Genomic DNA, 15,373 nt, shown 5'->3' on the forward strand with positions numbered 1-15,373 from the left:
AGCACCTGTTTGAGGTCAACCCGGGAATCCTTTCCCCGAGCATGCGAGTGTCGAGATTAGATCTCAATCCTTCAAATTCCTGCTCAAGTAAGGGGTTTCTTGGTGCCATGAGTGGGTGCCAGAGATGGAGAGAGTGACCTGTCATCTCTGTCTCTGATGAGGGAGGGCTGTCAAGAGCCCTGTCTTCGGCACAGAGGTTTCAATGACAAATATATATACAGGATATATATATTTAAAACCCTTTAGGCTTTCCAGACCCCAGCATGCTTTTCATGTCTTTGAACCGCCTGGAAATGACAAGCCCGTTGGTTCCAGGTGTATGAGGGTCAGTGGTGAGAGAGCAACACTCTGCATATACTCGGGGGTGCACTTCCTTTAGGATGTAAGGTTGTACATTTGAGGAGCAGAACAGAGCCTTGGGCTTGGTTCCGCTGCTAAATTCTAACATGCAAAGGAGCACAATCCTGTGCATGTTTTCCTCCTGAGTAAATTGTGGGAATGTTCAGGGGTGCAGGAGAGGATATATTGACTAATTATATCCTTATCCAACTTGTGCTAACAAGTTCCCAAAATATCAGCAGAGTTTATAGACATTCCCCTTTAAGTTCGCAACGGTAACGTCTGCACAGGTTCGCTAGAACCTCTATAATAATTACTCTGGTAATTTCCCCTTTGTTCCCCGTTAAAATACAAGGCACGACACAGTCTTCATAAAGGTATAAAAGAGTTTACTCATGTTCTGTCCACAATATGATCCCAGAAGGCAGACAGCTTAAAAAGGTTACATACATTCAGAATCTATCTTGTAGCAAGATAGTCCTTATCTCCTCTCTTGGCTGGGAGCCAAGAGAGCATCCTTAGATGTTTCTTCATCGAAGGAAGATGGCAGAGAGAGAGAGAGAGAGATGGCTGCCTGCCCTGTGCTTTTATCATTTACCTGCACAGGTGAGGCCACACCCACCTCTGGTCACATGCGGAGGAAGTCCGTCCCCAGGAAGTTTACCTGCTTGCTAGACAGACATCCCTCCCCATGTTCTAACATGTACACACTAGGAATGTTGTCATTGACTGCTCCAGTGTTTACATCCCACATAAATCCCACTGTGTTCAGCGGGTTGTACTCCCAGCACAGCATGCATCCAGCGACACTCTTTAATTCAGATTTCACAGCTCTTGTACCTGCAATGACAAACATTCTTTGTGTGCCATTGTGAGAGGTGACACTTTCAAACCAAACATCCTCCTGGGGTTTGAAATGGTCTAGGTTGTGGGTGGGGACTTGTTGCCATCTGTCATGGATGCTTTAGCTGAGATTCCCGCATTGTAGGGGGTTGGATTAGATGACCTTTGAGTTCTCTTCCAACTCTACAATCCCATGATTCTATGATTAACTCCCACAATCCCTGACGGTTGGCTGGGCTGGCTGCTGGGAGTTGAAATAATACCTGGAGGGTCATCACTTGCCTTCAGTGCTCTTGGCTACCTCCATCACTGCTCTGCCGTTTTCTAATGTAAGGATAGGGAACCTGTGGACTTCCACCTCCCATCCTCTGACCGTTGACCAAACTGGTTGCTGAGGCTTATCAAAGATCGATTCCAGCGCTCTTCAGGGCCACAGGTTCCCCACTTGCCTTCACTGCCTCTGGCTACCTCCATCGCCAATCTTTGCAAAGGCAGGGGTGGGTAACTTTAATGTCTTATCATCCCTGGTGACCGTTGGCCAGACTGGCTGCTGGGAACTGGGGCCCAATAGCACCTTTAGGGCGTTGGGTTTCCTATCCACTAACTAGACCCTCACTTGCCTTTACTGCCCCTAGCTACCACCATCCTTGTCGTCATCCCTGACTATAGACAGGGCTGGCTAGTGCTGGCAGGAGTTGGGAGTCTAGCAACACCTTGAAAACCACAAGCTCCCCATCCCTGAACTAAGCCCTCGCTGGTCTTCACTGCCCCTAGCTAGCTACCTGCATCACCACTATGCCTTCTTCTAATGCAAGGATGGGCAACCTGCAGTCCTAGGACTTCAAAGCATTTAACCGTCAGTCGATCTAGAAAAGCATTTTGCGCAAGCTCAGATTACCATCTTACATCTAAGTCGGGAACTTCAGGTGCATTTTGCACCTGGCTGTCGGCCACTTGCAACCAAGCCAGGATGGCACCTGACAATCTCCACCATCTGGAGGCGCATGCCTGGGGATCCTTGGATCTTGACTGTTTGCTCACACTAATGCTCTTTCCTGCAGAATTCTATCTGTTCTATTTTATCTGCGCAGTCAGAATGAATTTCAGGAACCAAAATGCTTTTTCTGTGCAGCTGGAGCAGGAGCAGCAAACAGCATTATAGTTAACTGTTGTCGCTTGTCTTCACTTCCCCCGCTCCAATGCCCTGCTCACAGTTGTGAAGAGTATTCCTACGTTATGAATGGTCCATGTCACCATTAAGAAAAAGAGGTCAGAACTGGCTAATGTATATGTGGACTGTCCCTGGACCAAGTGACTTTTCTTTTTTAAATTCTCAAAGTTCTCAACCTAGCTCAAGATTGTCACCTTAACTAGCCAGATGTTCAACTGAGAATCAATCACAGTCAGTCCGTCGTTTGAAAAATAAGAGCCATCTTGCCCCAAACTTGCAACTAGACATTCCATTTTGGCGACTGCAACCTTGGTTTAAGGAGCCATTTGGCGCCTAGATTACCGTATTTTTCGCTCTATAAGACGCACCAGACCATAAGACGCACCTAGTTTTTGGAGGAGGAAAACAAGAAAAAAATATTATGAATCTCAGAAGCCAGAACAACAAGAGGGATCGCTGTGCATCGAAAGCAGCAATCCCTCCTGTTCTGGATTCTGGGATAGCTGCGCAGCCTGCATTCGCTCCATAAGACGCACACACATTTCCCCTTACCTTTTAGGAGGGAAAAAGTGAGTCTTATAGAGCAAAAAATACGGTATATATCTGAGTTTCTAAGACTAGGGAAGAGACATCGGGGCTCAAGGTTGCCTTGAAACCTATGCTCTGAAACCTCTCATCCTGAATCCTAGATGCAGAAGCTGGTAGTCTGGTTGCTTGGTGGCTAAGAATAGCGGGCAGCTTGCACATGTTCAGAGGTCTGTTTTGTTAGCTGTTTATTTTTCGGGGTCCCGTCCCTTGCTTTGAAAACTGGCTCTGGGGGCTGAGCTGTATTGAGATGCCCCTTTACCCATTGCCTGTCTGTATTTTTAAACGGTCATCCGTCCAGAGAGAACCCAATAATCCTTTGTAAGCCTCGCCTGTCACTGCAAATGCTTGTTTGCAGTTGATTGTCCATTGTCCTGCTCGCTGAATGAGGCGTTTATGCCAGGCTTTCTGCCAGGGGCATTTGCAGATGGCACCGTCACCCATTGTGGGATCTGTGTGTGTGTGTGTGTGTGTGTGTGTGTATTTTAAGCAGTGGAGTTGCCAAGTCAGTTATGCCATTGGAAATGGAATTCAGAGGGCTTTAAAGAATGCTTGTCTCTGCAGTATAATTTCTCTCCCTTTCTGATACTAAAAACACCCAGACTTCTGTGGTTAATCTTTATTATGTTTTGCTGGCCAGGGGCATGGTCGTAGCTCAGGGACAGGACATCTGCCTTGCATGCAGAAGGTCCCAGGTTCAATCCTTGACATCTGCAGGCACATCTTGAGAGAGACCCCCTGAGTCTGAAACCCTAGAGCGCCACTGCCTGTCAGAGAAGACAATGCTAGGATAGATAGACCAAATGTCTGACTCACTGAAAAGCAGCTTCTTAGTTAGCCCTGTGTTCAGAACCATGGGGACTGGAATCTTGCTCAATTTTATGGCAAGGGTTGCAGCTCAGTGTGTCCAGCTTCAATCCCCTCTGGCAGCATTTCCAGCATTTTTAAAATTGCATTTTATATGTGTTTGTGCATTGAGTGCAAATCATAAAGGATCTGCTTTGATTGCATAGGTCAGATCGAAGGGTGTGCAAAGAGCATCTTTAATACAGTCTTGGTGCCTGTTTGTAGTTGAATGAATGCAAATCCTTAAAAAAAAATATATTACTCTGATTTTTTCATTTATGGGTGATATATTAGGGAAGATTCTGGGTGGCATCTGAAATCTCATTTATTTGGCTTTTCAGAGAGCAGGGCTAGGATGTCAACAGAGCTTTTGGGGCATGTCGACAGGACGTCAGTCCTGGGTGTAACCAAGGAGGAAGCTGTGTGCTGCAAGCAGCGGGTTCCAACTGCCCTGGGGTTTCTCATTATCAGCTTCAATCTGCTGTGTCAACTGCTGCAGCTGCCCCTCTCCTCCCGTCAAGGAGTTGCAGTGGGCTGGTGCTGGCACTCGGGTCCCTTGCTAATGCAGAATCCAGCTGCCGCTGTCAGGGGTCTAGTTGACACAGCATTTAAAAATAGATGTGGGAAGCTTAGGGGTGTTATGCAATGGCTCCCAAAAGGGTGAAGTGGGTGGGCCGGCCAGCCACCAAAGATCCAAAAGAGGAAGGGGTTCAGGTTACTTCCCCTGACCTTGAAGCCCACGGCTGCACTACAAAAGCAAACCTGAGGCTGGGTGTGTAGAAATCAGGATGCTTAACAATGATAATTGCATTCTTCGGAGAGCGTGTTTTCTTCAACCGGTGTCGTCTGGCGGTTCATGTTCAACACAGCTTGTCCTGAATTGTAGCAGAGCCAGGGTCCTTGCTTTGAGGGTCGCAGCTCAGGTTTTGCAGGGCCCAGGAAGAGCTGAAATCTCAAGTCTTGCAAGGAGAGGCTGTCTATCGGACAAGGAATGTGTCCCTCAAAGCAATCCAAAGGAGAACGGGGGGAGAGAGAAAGAGGAAACACAATAAGTAACTGGCATATTATTGGAATCATATAATTGTAGAGTTGGAAGGGACCCCAGGTATGATAAGAAATTCAATATTACCGTATTGGCCTGAATATAAGCCTGACTTTCCCTCCAAATTCCGACTGTGAAAAGTTAAAGTGCGGCTTATATTCGTGACCTTACGGTATGCAGCCAGGAGTGTGGGGGGCCGGCAATGCAGCATGGCTCCCACCCCCCAGTATTCAGTCAGGAGCAGCAAGGAATGGAGCTGCTTATATTTGGGTATTTTTTTGTTTTTCTCCCCCTGCTCCAATTTTAAAGGTTCGGCTTATATTCAGGTGCGGCTTATATTCGGGCCAATACAGTATTTCTATGTTGTTGGTGTATGTTTTGAAATAAAAAAATAAGGTCTTATATATATAATAAATGTTCATAATTTCATATATAAACCACATGTCTGAAAAAGTCCTGAAACCATTTTGTCCCTCCCACATTGACCTCAAAAAATTCTCTGCAAGGTCGAAGGAAAATGGAAAAGCCTCCCCATTGTCTTTTCCTTCACAAATCCTGTCTTAAGGGTATGTCTGTGTATGAATAGGGTGAGCCTGTGACCTGGCTCAGGAACTAAGTATTTATCATTACAAAAGACTGGCCAGGCTCCCCAGGGTATCCAATCAAGTGACCATTAACAGGTAATCTGCCAGACAGGAGTTAAACAACACACTCAGATTTCTGTTGTAGGTAGATTTCTGTTGTTCTGCCTCTTCTGTGATGTAGGTATGATATTTCTGGGGGTGGTCTTGGACTCCAGGGCGGGCAATTTAAAATGTCTATATAAGGGCGAGCACACCTTTGTTCTGGGTCCTCCTCCTTTCCTGCGGTTGAGGGGAGCACCCTGTTGCAACAGTTCTGCTGCTTTGCATCTCAATATTCTCTGGTTGGCCTCTGTTATTTTCTCCAACCGATGGAGAACCTACAAAGGACTCTATAAGGGCTCTTGTGTCCCCCATAAGGGAACAAGGGCAGATTTTCGTTTATTACACTTTCTATTGCGGTTGGGAGGGCTGGAGTCCATATTCTGCCTCTCTTGAAGCTTCAGGAGTCACCAGGCGCATTTTGCACCCGGCTATCGACGGCTTGCAACCAAGTGAAGATGCCAGGGCTCCAGGATAGCGCCTGAGTATCTGCACAATCTGGAGGTGCGTGCCTGGGGATCCTTGGATCTTGCCTGTTTTCACACACTAGCAAGACAATTGTGTAGAACCAAAAAGTCATACTGAAAAACGTGACTTTAGAGCCGTCTGGCCCCCCAAAAATGGCAATTAGGCATTCTGTTTTGGCAACTGTAACTCTGGTTTAAGGAGCCATTTGGCACCCAGCTTATATATATGAGTTGCTCACACTGTCGCCAGGTATATATAGGAAAGGGTGAGGAAGGCGGCGGAGCTCTGCACATCATGCGAAGTCTGCCGCGGACCGTACAGCTGTGGTGGCAGTAAATCTCTCCCGCTAACAGAGACATCTTTGGCTCTCCTGGCTTGGAGTCTATTCCAGCACATGTGTGCAAGATTAAATTCACTCTCTCTTTCAAGGGTTGAGTTCTCCCAGAGTAGGATTGCTCCTTCCATGCCAGCTGACAGACCTGGCGAGTGGAGGATGAAAGGAGGTGCAGTGGGGAAAGCTGCCGGTCAGTGTAGACGACACTAGATGAGATGGACCGATAGTCTCTTTCTATACTCCTGTTTAAATCAGCCCTTCTGTCAGAACAATGAGGACTAGAAGCTTGCTTTATTTTTAAAGAAAAGACCATGGCTCAGTGGGAGAGCACCTGGTTTGCATGCAGAAGGTCACAGGTTTGATCCCTCAGAGGGTCTAAAGACTTCCTGTCTCTAACAATAATAACAACAACTAATAATTTATTATTTATACCCTGCCCATCTGGCTGGGTTTCCCCAGCCACTCTGAGTGGTTCCCAACAGAATATTTAAAACACAATAAAACATCAAACATTAAAAACTTCCATAAGCAGGGCTGCCTTCAGATGTCTTCTAAAAGTCAAATAGTTGTTTATTTCCTTGACATCTGATGGGAGGTCGTTCCTCAGACCTTGGGGGGGGGGGCAGACTATATATTTGGGGGGGGGGGATGAATGAATTCCTATGTCCCACAAATAACCCAGAGATGCATTTTAAATAAAAACATGCATTCTGCTCATGTTAAAAACATGCTAAATCTGCAGGCCGGATTTAGAAGGCAATTGGGCCTTAGTTTGCCTACCCATGGTTTAGGGCTTTAAAGGTCAGCACCAACACTTTAAATTGTGCTCAGAAATGTACTGGGAGCCAATGTAGGTCTTTCAGGACCAGTGTTATATGGTCTTGGCGACCGCTCCCAGTCACCAGTCCAGCTAGAGAGCTGTTTCGGCCAGTCAGTGAAGTCAGTCATGTGCTAGGTAGACTGATGGGCTGGCTCAGTAACAAGGCAGCTTCCTCTGTTCTTATTTAAATTGACTCACCCTTCAAAACCATGAGGACCGGAGTCTTCCTGTTGTGCACCAACTGCAAGCAGCAAGCAGCAAGAGACTCCTTCCGGGGAAAAAAGATCGAGGAGGAAGAAGAGGAAAATCAAAGCTTGGGCAATGTTGTGGCTGTGGCCAGAGAATGAAGTCAATGCAAATGCAGATTGTAGGCTCTCTGGGGCAAAGACTGGGGGGAGTTTCAGGGTTCTGTGCCGGACCTGCAAACACCCAGTTTCACATCACCACCCTCTTTCCGCCTGCTCCCTTACAGAGCAGCTCCTGCCGACGCAGTCACTTTCGCCGTGAAGCACTCGGATGACGTCGAGGTCGAAATCATCAGCGACGGCCAATCGGAGCATGCCCCTGCCAATGGCGGGAAGCAGTGGCCTCTGGACCCCAAGACCACCTTGAGTATACAGATGACGCGTCCCAGCACTGAGGCCAATGACAACAAAGTAAGAGACCTTCCCACGCTCGTTGCTTCCCTGAGCTCCTGGTAGGCTCAGTTTTGCATTCCAAGCAGGGGCAGCGTTTAGCAGTGGTTCCTGCGTTGCAGCGGGTTAGACTAGATGACCCTCAGGGTCCCTTCCAACCATACAGTTCTATGATTCTTTAGCTGTGATTACTGCACTGCAAAGGCTTTGATTAGATGGCCCTTTGGATTCCCTTCCCACTGTACAATTCTGTTACAGCGGTACCTCAGGTTACATACGCTTCAGGGTACATATGCTTCAGGTTACATACACTTCAGGTTACAGACTCCACTAGAAGAAGAAGAGGAGGAGTTTGGATTTGATATCCCGCCTTTCACTCCCCTTCAGGAGTCTCAAAGCGGCTAACATTCTCCTTTCCCTTCTTCCCCCACAACAAACACTCTGTGAGGTGAGTGGGGCTGAGAGACTTCAGAGAGGTGTGACTGGCCCAAGGTCACCCAGCAGCTGCATGTGGAGGAGCGGAGACGCGAACCCGGTTCCCCAGATTACGAATCTACTGCTCTTAACCACTATACCACACTGGCTCTAATACAGAAATAGTACCCTGGGTTAAGAACGTCGCTTCAGGATGAGAACAAAAATAGTGCTCCGGCAGTGCAGCAGCAGCAGCAGCAGCAGGAGGCCCCATTAGCTAAAGTGGTGTTTCAGGTTAAGAACAGTTTCAGGTTAAGAACGGAATGCATTAAGTTCTTAACCCGAGTTACCACTGTATTCTACAAGTATCAGGACTTGCAGGATTTTTATTTACAAATGTACAGCTTGATCAGGACAGGTACCAAGCAGGCAGGCAGGCACATGGCGAGGCAGGGATGGGGGCCTTTGCAAATGCAAACACTGCAGTTTAAATTCACCTTTTAGGGAGCATCAGCTGCCGCTGAGTAAACATGCACCAGTTTTCTTGGCAGTTGTGAGGGGCAAACGTGTAGGGTCATGTGAATCTATTGTTTCAGTTCTGCTTCCAGCTGATTGCAAAACTGAAATCACTCTTGGTGTCTCTAAAGGGGCCGTGGTGTGGCAAGGGCTGTGGTTTTGTGCCAGTCCCCTAATGCTGCAAGCTGCATCCTCAAAAATACCAAGGCGGGCAGTTTTAAAACTGCCAAGGAAGGGGAATCGACCACCTTCCAAAGGAGGCCATTGCGCTGTTGAACAGCTCTTAGGTCAGAAAGTTGTTCATTTATTGTAACTTGAATTTATTGGTTCTGATCCTACCCTCCGGAACAGGAGAAAACAAGCATGTTCCCTCTTCCATGGGACAGCCCTTAAGATAGCTGAAGATGGCTATCGTATCTCCTCTCAGTCTCCTCGAGTCTACACATACCCAACTCCTTCAACCATTCCTCATAAGGCTTGGTTTCCAGACCATCATCATCTTGGTCACCCACCTCTGCAAATCTCCCAGCTTGTCAATATAGTTCCAGATTGACTCTTTGGCTTTTCAAAACTTTAACTCTGCATTGGACGTTCTTTCCTTCCTCAGGTAACTGTGGGCTATTATGGTGAGAATGGAGGCCACCCCATTGACCAAGCTGGTGTTTTCCTGACGGGAATTGGTAAGGATGAAGATGTGCTCTCCCCCTCTCTTTCTCTGTCTTTCCCCCTAGGATCATAAAGTAGGGAAGGACCAGATGGCCTTCCAAACTGCTTAGAAACCTCCAGCGAAGGAGTGTCCACAACCTCCCAAGGCAGTCCGTTTCACTTTCTAAAGGTCTTGCTGTCAGAAGGTTCTTCTTGATGTTGAGATATTTGAGAGACAGCTATCCTGTCACCTCTGTCTCCTCTTTTCTGCGCTAAACATACCCAGGTCCTTCAACCATTCCTCATCTGGCTTGGTTTCCAGACGCTTGATCATCTTGGTTGCCCTCCTCTGCACGCATTCCAGCTTGTCAATATCCTTCTTAAATTGCCGTGCCCAGAATTGGATACAGTATTCCAGGTGTGGTCTGACCAAGGCAGAACAGAGTGGTACGATTACATCGGGACACTAGACTTCTGTTGATGCAACCTAGAATAGCAGGAGCTTTTTTTTTTTGCTGCTGCATCACACTGTCATGTTAAGCTTGTGGTCCACTAAGACCGCTAGATCCTTTTCACGTGTCCTACTGGCAAGCCAGGTGTGTTCCCCATCTTATATTTGTGCATCTGGTTCTTCCTGCCTAAGTGCAGAACCTTACATTTGTCCCTGTTGAAATTCATTTTGTTAATTTGGGCCCAGTTCTCCAATCTGTTAAGGTCATTTTGAATCCTGATTCTGTCTTCTGCAGCATTAGCTACCCCTCCCAGTTTGGTGTCCTCTGCAAAGAGGCAGCTTTTCTCTCCCCACCAAGGAATTGTCGTCTGGCACAGCTAAGAAACTTCCACTGTCAGAGGCTGCCATTCTTCTGAATCCCAGTTGCTGGAGGGCAGAGGGTTCTTGTGCTTGGGTCCTGTTTGCAGACTTCCCATGGGGGTATCTGGCCGTCGAGTGTGAGAACAGGATGCTGCGTTAGATGGGCCATGGGCCTGATCCTGCAGGCTGTTTTTAGGATCTTTCTTACGCTATGCTTCTATCAAGCGGTTTTAAACTCTTGCTAAACAAAACAACTCTGGAATTCCTGGCTGCATCTGGAAGAACCTACCAGTGCTGGTTGTGGAGGCGGTGGAGCAATTTTTATCTACAGCCGTACCTTTGTTCTTGAACGGAATCCGTCCTGGAAGTCCATTTGACTTCCGAAAATGTTCGAAAACCAAGGTGCGGATTCCGATTGGCTGCAGGAGCACATTCGGCTTCCAAAAAAAAGTTTGCAAACCGGAACGCTCACTTCTGGGTGTGCGGCGTTTGGGAGCCAGAGCGTTCGAGTCACAAGGAGTTCGAAAACCAAGGTACGACTGCATTCATTTTGCTCTGGCCTTTTTTGTGAAAGCAGGGAGCGCCTTCCACCCCAGCTGTGCTGGCTCTTGTGGCCGTCGCTCCAGAGAAACCGTAGCCGTGAGCGTTGTCCCTCTGGTCTCCAAGGCAGCAGTGAAAACAGCTCTCCAGCAATGCCGGGGTTGTCTCACATGATGGGTCCGGATGCCGTCGGGAAACCGGATAGTTGGCCCTCCTTGAAAGGTGGATGGGTGGGTGGGGTGTATGTTACTGGACTCTTGAATCAGGCTAGCAAGGACTGTCTTACACACACACACAAGCTTTGTTACTTATTCTTAGAATCATAGAATTGTAGAGTTGGAAGGGATCCCTGAGGGTCATAGAATCATAGAGTTGGAAGAGACCACAAGGGCCATCGAGTCCAACCCCCTGCCAAGCAGGAAACACCATCAGAGCACTCCTGACATATGGTTGTCAAGCCTCTGCTTAAAGACCTCCAAAGAAGGAGACTCCACCACACTCCTTGGCAGCAAATTCCACTGTCAAACAGCTCTTACTGTCAGGAAGTTCTTCCTAATGTTTAGGTGGAATCTTCTTTCTTGTAGTTTGGATCCATTGCTCTGTGTCCGCTTCACTGGAGCAGCAGAAAACAACCTTTCTCCCTCCTCTATGTGACATCCTTTTATATATTTGAACGTGGCTATCATATCACCCCTTCACCTCCTCTTCTCCAGGCTAAACATGCCCAGCTCCCTTAGCCGTTCCTCATAAGGCATCGTTTCCAGGCCTTTGACCATTTTGGTTGCCCTCCTCTGGACACGTTCCAGTTTGTCATCTAGTCCAACCCCCTACAATGCAGGAATCCCAACTGAAGCATCCATGACAGATGGCCTTCCAACCTCTGCTTAAAAACCTCCAACGGAAGAGTCCACCAAATTTCCGAGGGAGTCCATTCCACAGCTGAGGTTTAGTCGGAATCTCCTCGTTTGAATCCATCCATTTGGGTCCTGCCCTCTGGAGCAGCAGAAAACAAGCTTGCTCCCTCTTCTGCGTGCCCTTGAGGACTAGTGCCTTGCATTAATTTTTAGCAGGAGGCAGTAGCTCTGTGGTGCAGCACCTGCTTTGCATGCAGAAGGTTCTGGGTTCAATCCCCAGCAGCATCTCCTGGTAGAGCTGGGGAAAGACTCTCTGTCTGAAGCCCTGGAGAAGCTGCTGCCAGCCAGTGTAGACACTGCAGGGGTAGGTGGACCAGAGCTCTGACACATCAGAAGGCAGCTTCCTAGGTTTTTAAATAAGCCCATCTTAAGGGAAAGAGCACAGTAGTAGCATGGTGGAGTACAGGATCAGGTTTAAGGTGCTGGTTTTAACCTTTAAAGCCCTATACGGCCTAGGACCCTCGTACCTACGGGACCGCCTCTCCTGGTATGCCCCACAGAGAAACCTACGGTCTGCAAATAAAAACATCCTGAAGGTGCCAGGCCTCAGAGAGGTTAGGCTGGCCTCAACTAGAGCCAGGGCTTTCTCGGCTGTGGCTCCGATCTGGTGGAACGCTCTGTCACAAGAGACTAGGGCCCTGCGGGACCTGACATCTTTCCGCAGGGCCTGCAAGACAGAGCTGTTCCACCAGGCCTTTGGTCAGGGCGCAGCCTGACCCCCTCCTCTGGCAATCTGCACAGAATCTTGCTTAATGGTTGCCATCAATTTGATTTTAATTAATTTTTATAATGAAAGGTTTTTAGAATGTTGGATTATTTTGATTGTTGATAGCCGCCCTGAGCCCAGCTTTGGCTGGGGAGGGCAGGGTATAAATAAAATTTATTATTATTATTATTATAGATGGATCGGGAAACTGGGAAACTACCCAATACCTGGCTTTTCTCTCTAAGTAAAGGTAAAGGTACCCCTGACCATTAGGTCCAGCCGCAGACTCTGGGGTTGCAGCGCTCAGGAAATGTTCTGGATATGCCACAAAGTGGGAAGGGCTTGCTGACTCGACTTTTGTATTTTTCTAGAGATTTCTCTGGATGTCGATGCTGACCGCGATGGGGTGGTGGAGAAGAACCACCCCAAAAAGGTGAACATTTCCTCCTGCTTTTGTTTGCATAGAGATTTGCAAAGATGTGGTGAAGAGATTAAAAATAAAAATGCCGGGGGGTAACCCAGCTTTCAATCTCTTCACCAGTGCTTTGTTTCCTAAAGAAATGTTTAGGGGTACTCTCATTTTCCTACTCATATTGAATTACTGCCCCTCAATGAGGCCAAACTTAGATTCACCAAATGTTCAGGGGTTTGCATCCCCCCAGAAAAAAAGCACTGAGCCTGATGCTCTCCACCTGTTTGGAATCACAACTCCCATCATCCAGTGCCACCGGAAACGCTCTCTCTGTGGCTGATGGGTGTTATAGTTCATCACAGCTCGAGAGGCACCCTGGTGGGTGATGGCTGGACTAAGGTCACTTGCTGGGCCCAGCACAGAGCTGGCCCTTGGCTTCCTAGGATGGGAGCAGATCATTTGAAACACTTCTTCATGACACTAAGCTCTCCTCCCTGAAATCTGAAGGCTGATACCTGGCTGAAATCCTGGAGAGCTGCTGCCAGTCAGAGTAGACCACACTGAGATGCATGGACCAGTGGTCTGACCCGGTGAAAGGCAGCTTCCTTGTTATATCATAACCTTCAGGGCTGGGGTACCTGCCTCCTTAGTGCCCACCTGCAATGCCTGATCCCGGTTGTGTGCTTCTGTCCCCAAGGGCCTTGCGGAAACGGGACAGCTCGCCTCTCCAACCAGCTGTCCGGGGAAGTGGGGGGGGGGGGCGCAGGACGGAGTCAAATGGGGTTAGCCCTCAGCCCTGTGAGGCATTTAAATTGCCATGAAAAGCTCCCACGGAAAGGCTGGGACACTCTGTACGAAAGGGGAGCCTCCCGCTCTGCCCTGCCCTGCCCTGCCACCCGTCCTTTGGCACAGAGGCCCTCCATTCCTCCAGGCTCCCTGCTGAGGCGAGGCAGTGATCCCTCTGGGCTGCAACGCTCCCTGGAAAGCGCCTCTTGCTACCCTGGGGTCAATCGGGGCAGAATGCTGTGCCCAACAGAACTGCAACCCACAGCCTTCCTTAGAATCTGACTCCCAAGGAAGAGTGGCATTGAGTGTCCCAGCCACTGTTTAGGAGAAGAACGTCAGGAAAACCCCATGCTGATCAGGACAATGGCTAATAATAATAATAATAATAATAATAATTTTATTATTTGTACCCTGCTCATCTGAATGGGTAGCCTCAGCCACTATGGGCAGCTTCCAAAAAATACAGTGGTACCTCAGTTTTCGGATGTCTCTGTTGCCAAACGTTTTGGTTTTCGAATGCCAAAAACCCAGAAGTAAACACTTCCATTTTCGAACGTGCCTCGGAAGTCCAATGGCTTCTGCTGCTTGTTTTTCAATTTTCTCAACTGAATTGGCAGACAACACTTTGCGCCTCGGTTTTCGAACGTTTTGGAAGTCAAACAGTCTTCCGGAACGGATTACGTTTGAGAACCGAGGTACCGCTGTATACACAAACATAATAAAACATTAAATATTTTTAAAAACTTCCGTATACAGGACTGCCTTCAGATGTCTTCTAAAGGTTGTATAGTTACTTATCTCCTTGGCTCGGGGTGACATAACTCCATACCCTCCAACATCTCCCTGATGGAAAAAGGGACGTCCTAAGGAAAAGAGGGACAGTCCGAGATAAAATCAGAAACCCGGACAGCTTCTGTAAATCCAGGACTGTCCCTGGAAAATAGGGACACTTGGAGGGTCTGCAAAATGATTGTCAATCTCACCGAGAGAGCTGGTTAAATTTTTAAAATTTATTTCTTTATTTCACAATGGACATTGCTTGGTTGTAGAAGGGGAGAAAAACCTCAAAGGTAAAACAATACAATTATCCATAAGAATAATGATAAAAAAATCATTGAAGGCCAATGCATGCAGAAAGTCATTGACGAACCCACAGTAATTGAGTCACAAATCTGCAAGAGCGGAATGTGCTGCTTTGTATAGTTACTCATCTCCTTGACATCTGACGGGAGGGTGTTCCACCGGGAGGACACCACCACCAAGAAGGCCCTTTGCCCTTTCCCCTGTAACCTCACTTCTTGCAGGGAGGGAACCTCCAGAAGGCCCTCAGAGCTGGACCTCAGTGTCCGGACTGGACGATGGGGTTGGAGACGCTCCTTCAGGCCGTTTAGGGCTTTAAAGGTCAACACCAACACTTTGAATGGGGAGCGTACTGCGAGCCAATATAGGTCTTTCAGGACCAATGTTTAGACAGTCCTGGCAGCCACTCCCAGTCACCAGTCTGGCAGCCGCGTTCTAGATTGGTTGTAGTTCACTGATGGCGAACGTCCAGCGGGCAGTGGGGAAACAGAATTGATCTTATTGGCACAGCACTGGTTCAAATGATAAAAGTCAAAAGGGGAAACCCTTTGCCCCATTCTGCTGGCTAAACTCAAGAGTTTAGTGGTGGTGTAGTGGTTAGAGTGTTGGACTAGGACCCAGGAGAGACAAGGGTTCAAATCTGGCCCCCGGCCCCCCGGACTCGGCCATGGAACATGCTGGCGTAACATTGGGTCCCTGTCACTGCCTCTCAGTCTAGCCTACCTCTCAGGGTTGTCGTGGGGATTAAATGAGGAGAGGGAGAGCCACCTTGAGCTCCTTGGA

The 15,373-nt window shown here is 48.1% G+C and overlaps 1 protein-coding gene across 1 annotated transcript in view; it reads left to right on the top strand.

The window, feature by feature from the left end:
• LOC310683514 (protein-arginine deiminase type-2-like) overlaps positions 1 to 15,373 on the top strand; it is a 59,589-nt gene that overhangs the window by 2,581 nt on the left and 41,635 nt on the right. Inside the window, exons 2-4 of the mRNA XM_083453447.1 lie at positions 7,604 to 7,787; positions 9,304 to 9,376; positions 12,684 to 12,825. Of these exons, the coding sequence (XP_083309573.1) occupies positions 7,604 to 7,787; positions 9,304 to 9,376; positions 12,684 to 12,825 (399 nt within the window). The remainder of the gene's footprint in view (positions 1 to 7,603; positions 7,788 to 9,303; positions 9,377 to 12,683; positions 12,826 to 15,373) is intronic.

This window comes from Podarcis tiliguerta (assembly GCF_965153285.1).
Source record: "Podarcis tiliguerta genome assembly, chromosome: 8".
In the NCBI taxonomy this organism is placed as follows: Eukaryota; Metazoa; Chordata; class Lepidosauria; order Squamata; family Lacertidae; genus Podarcis; species Podarcis tiliguerta.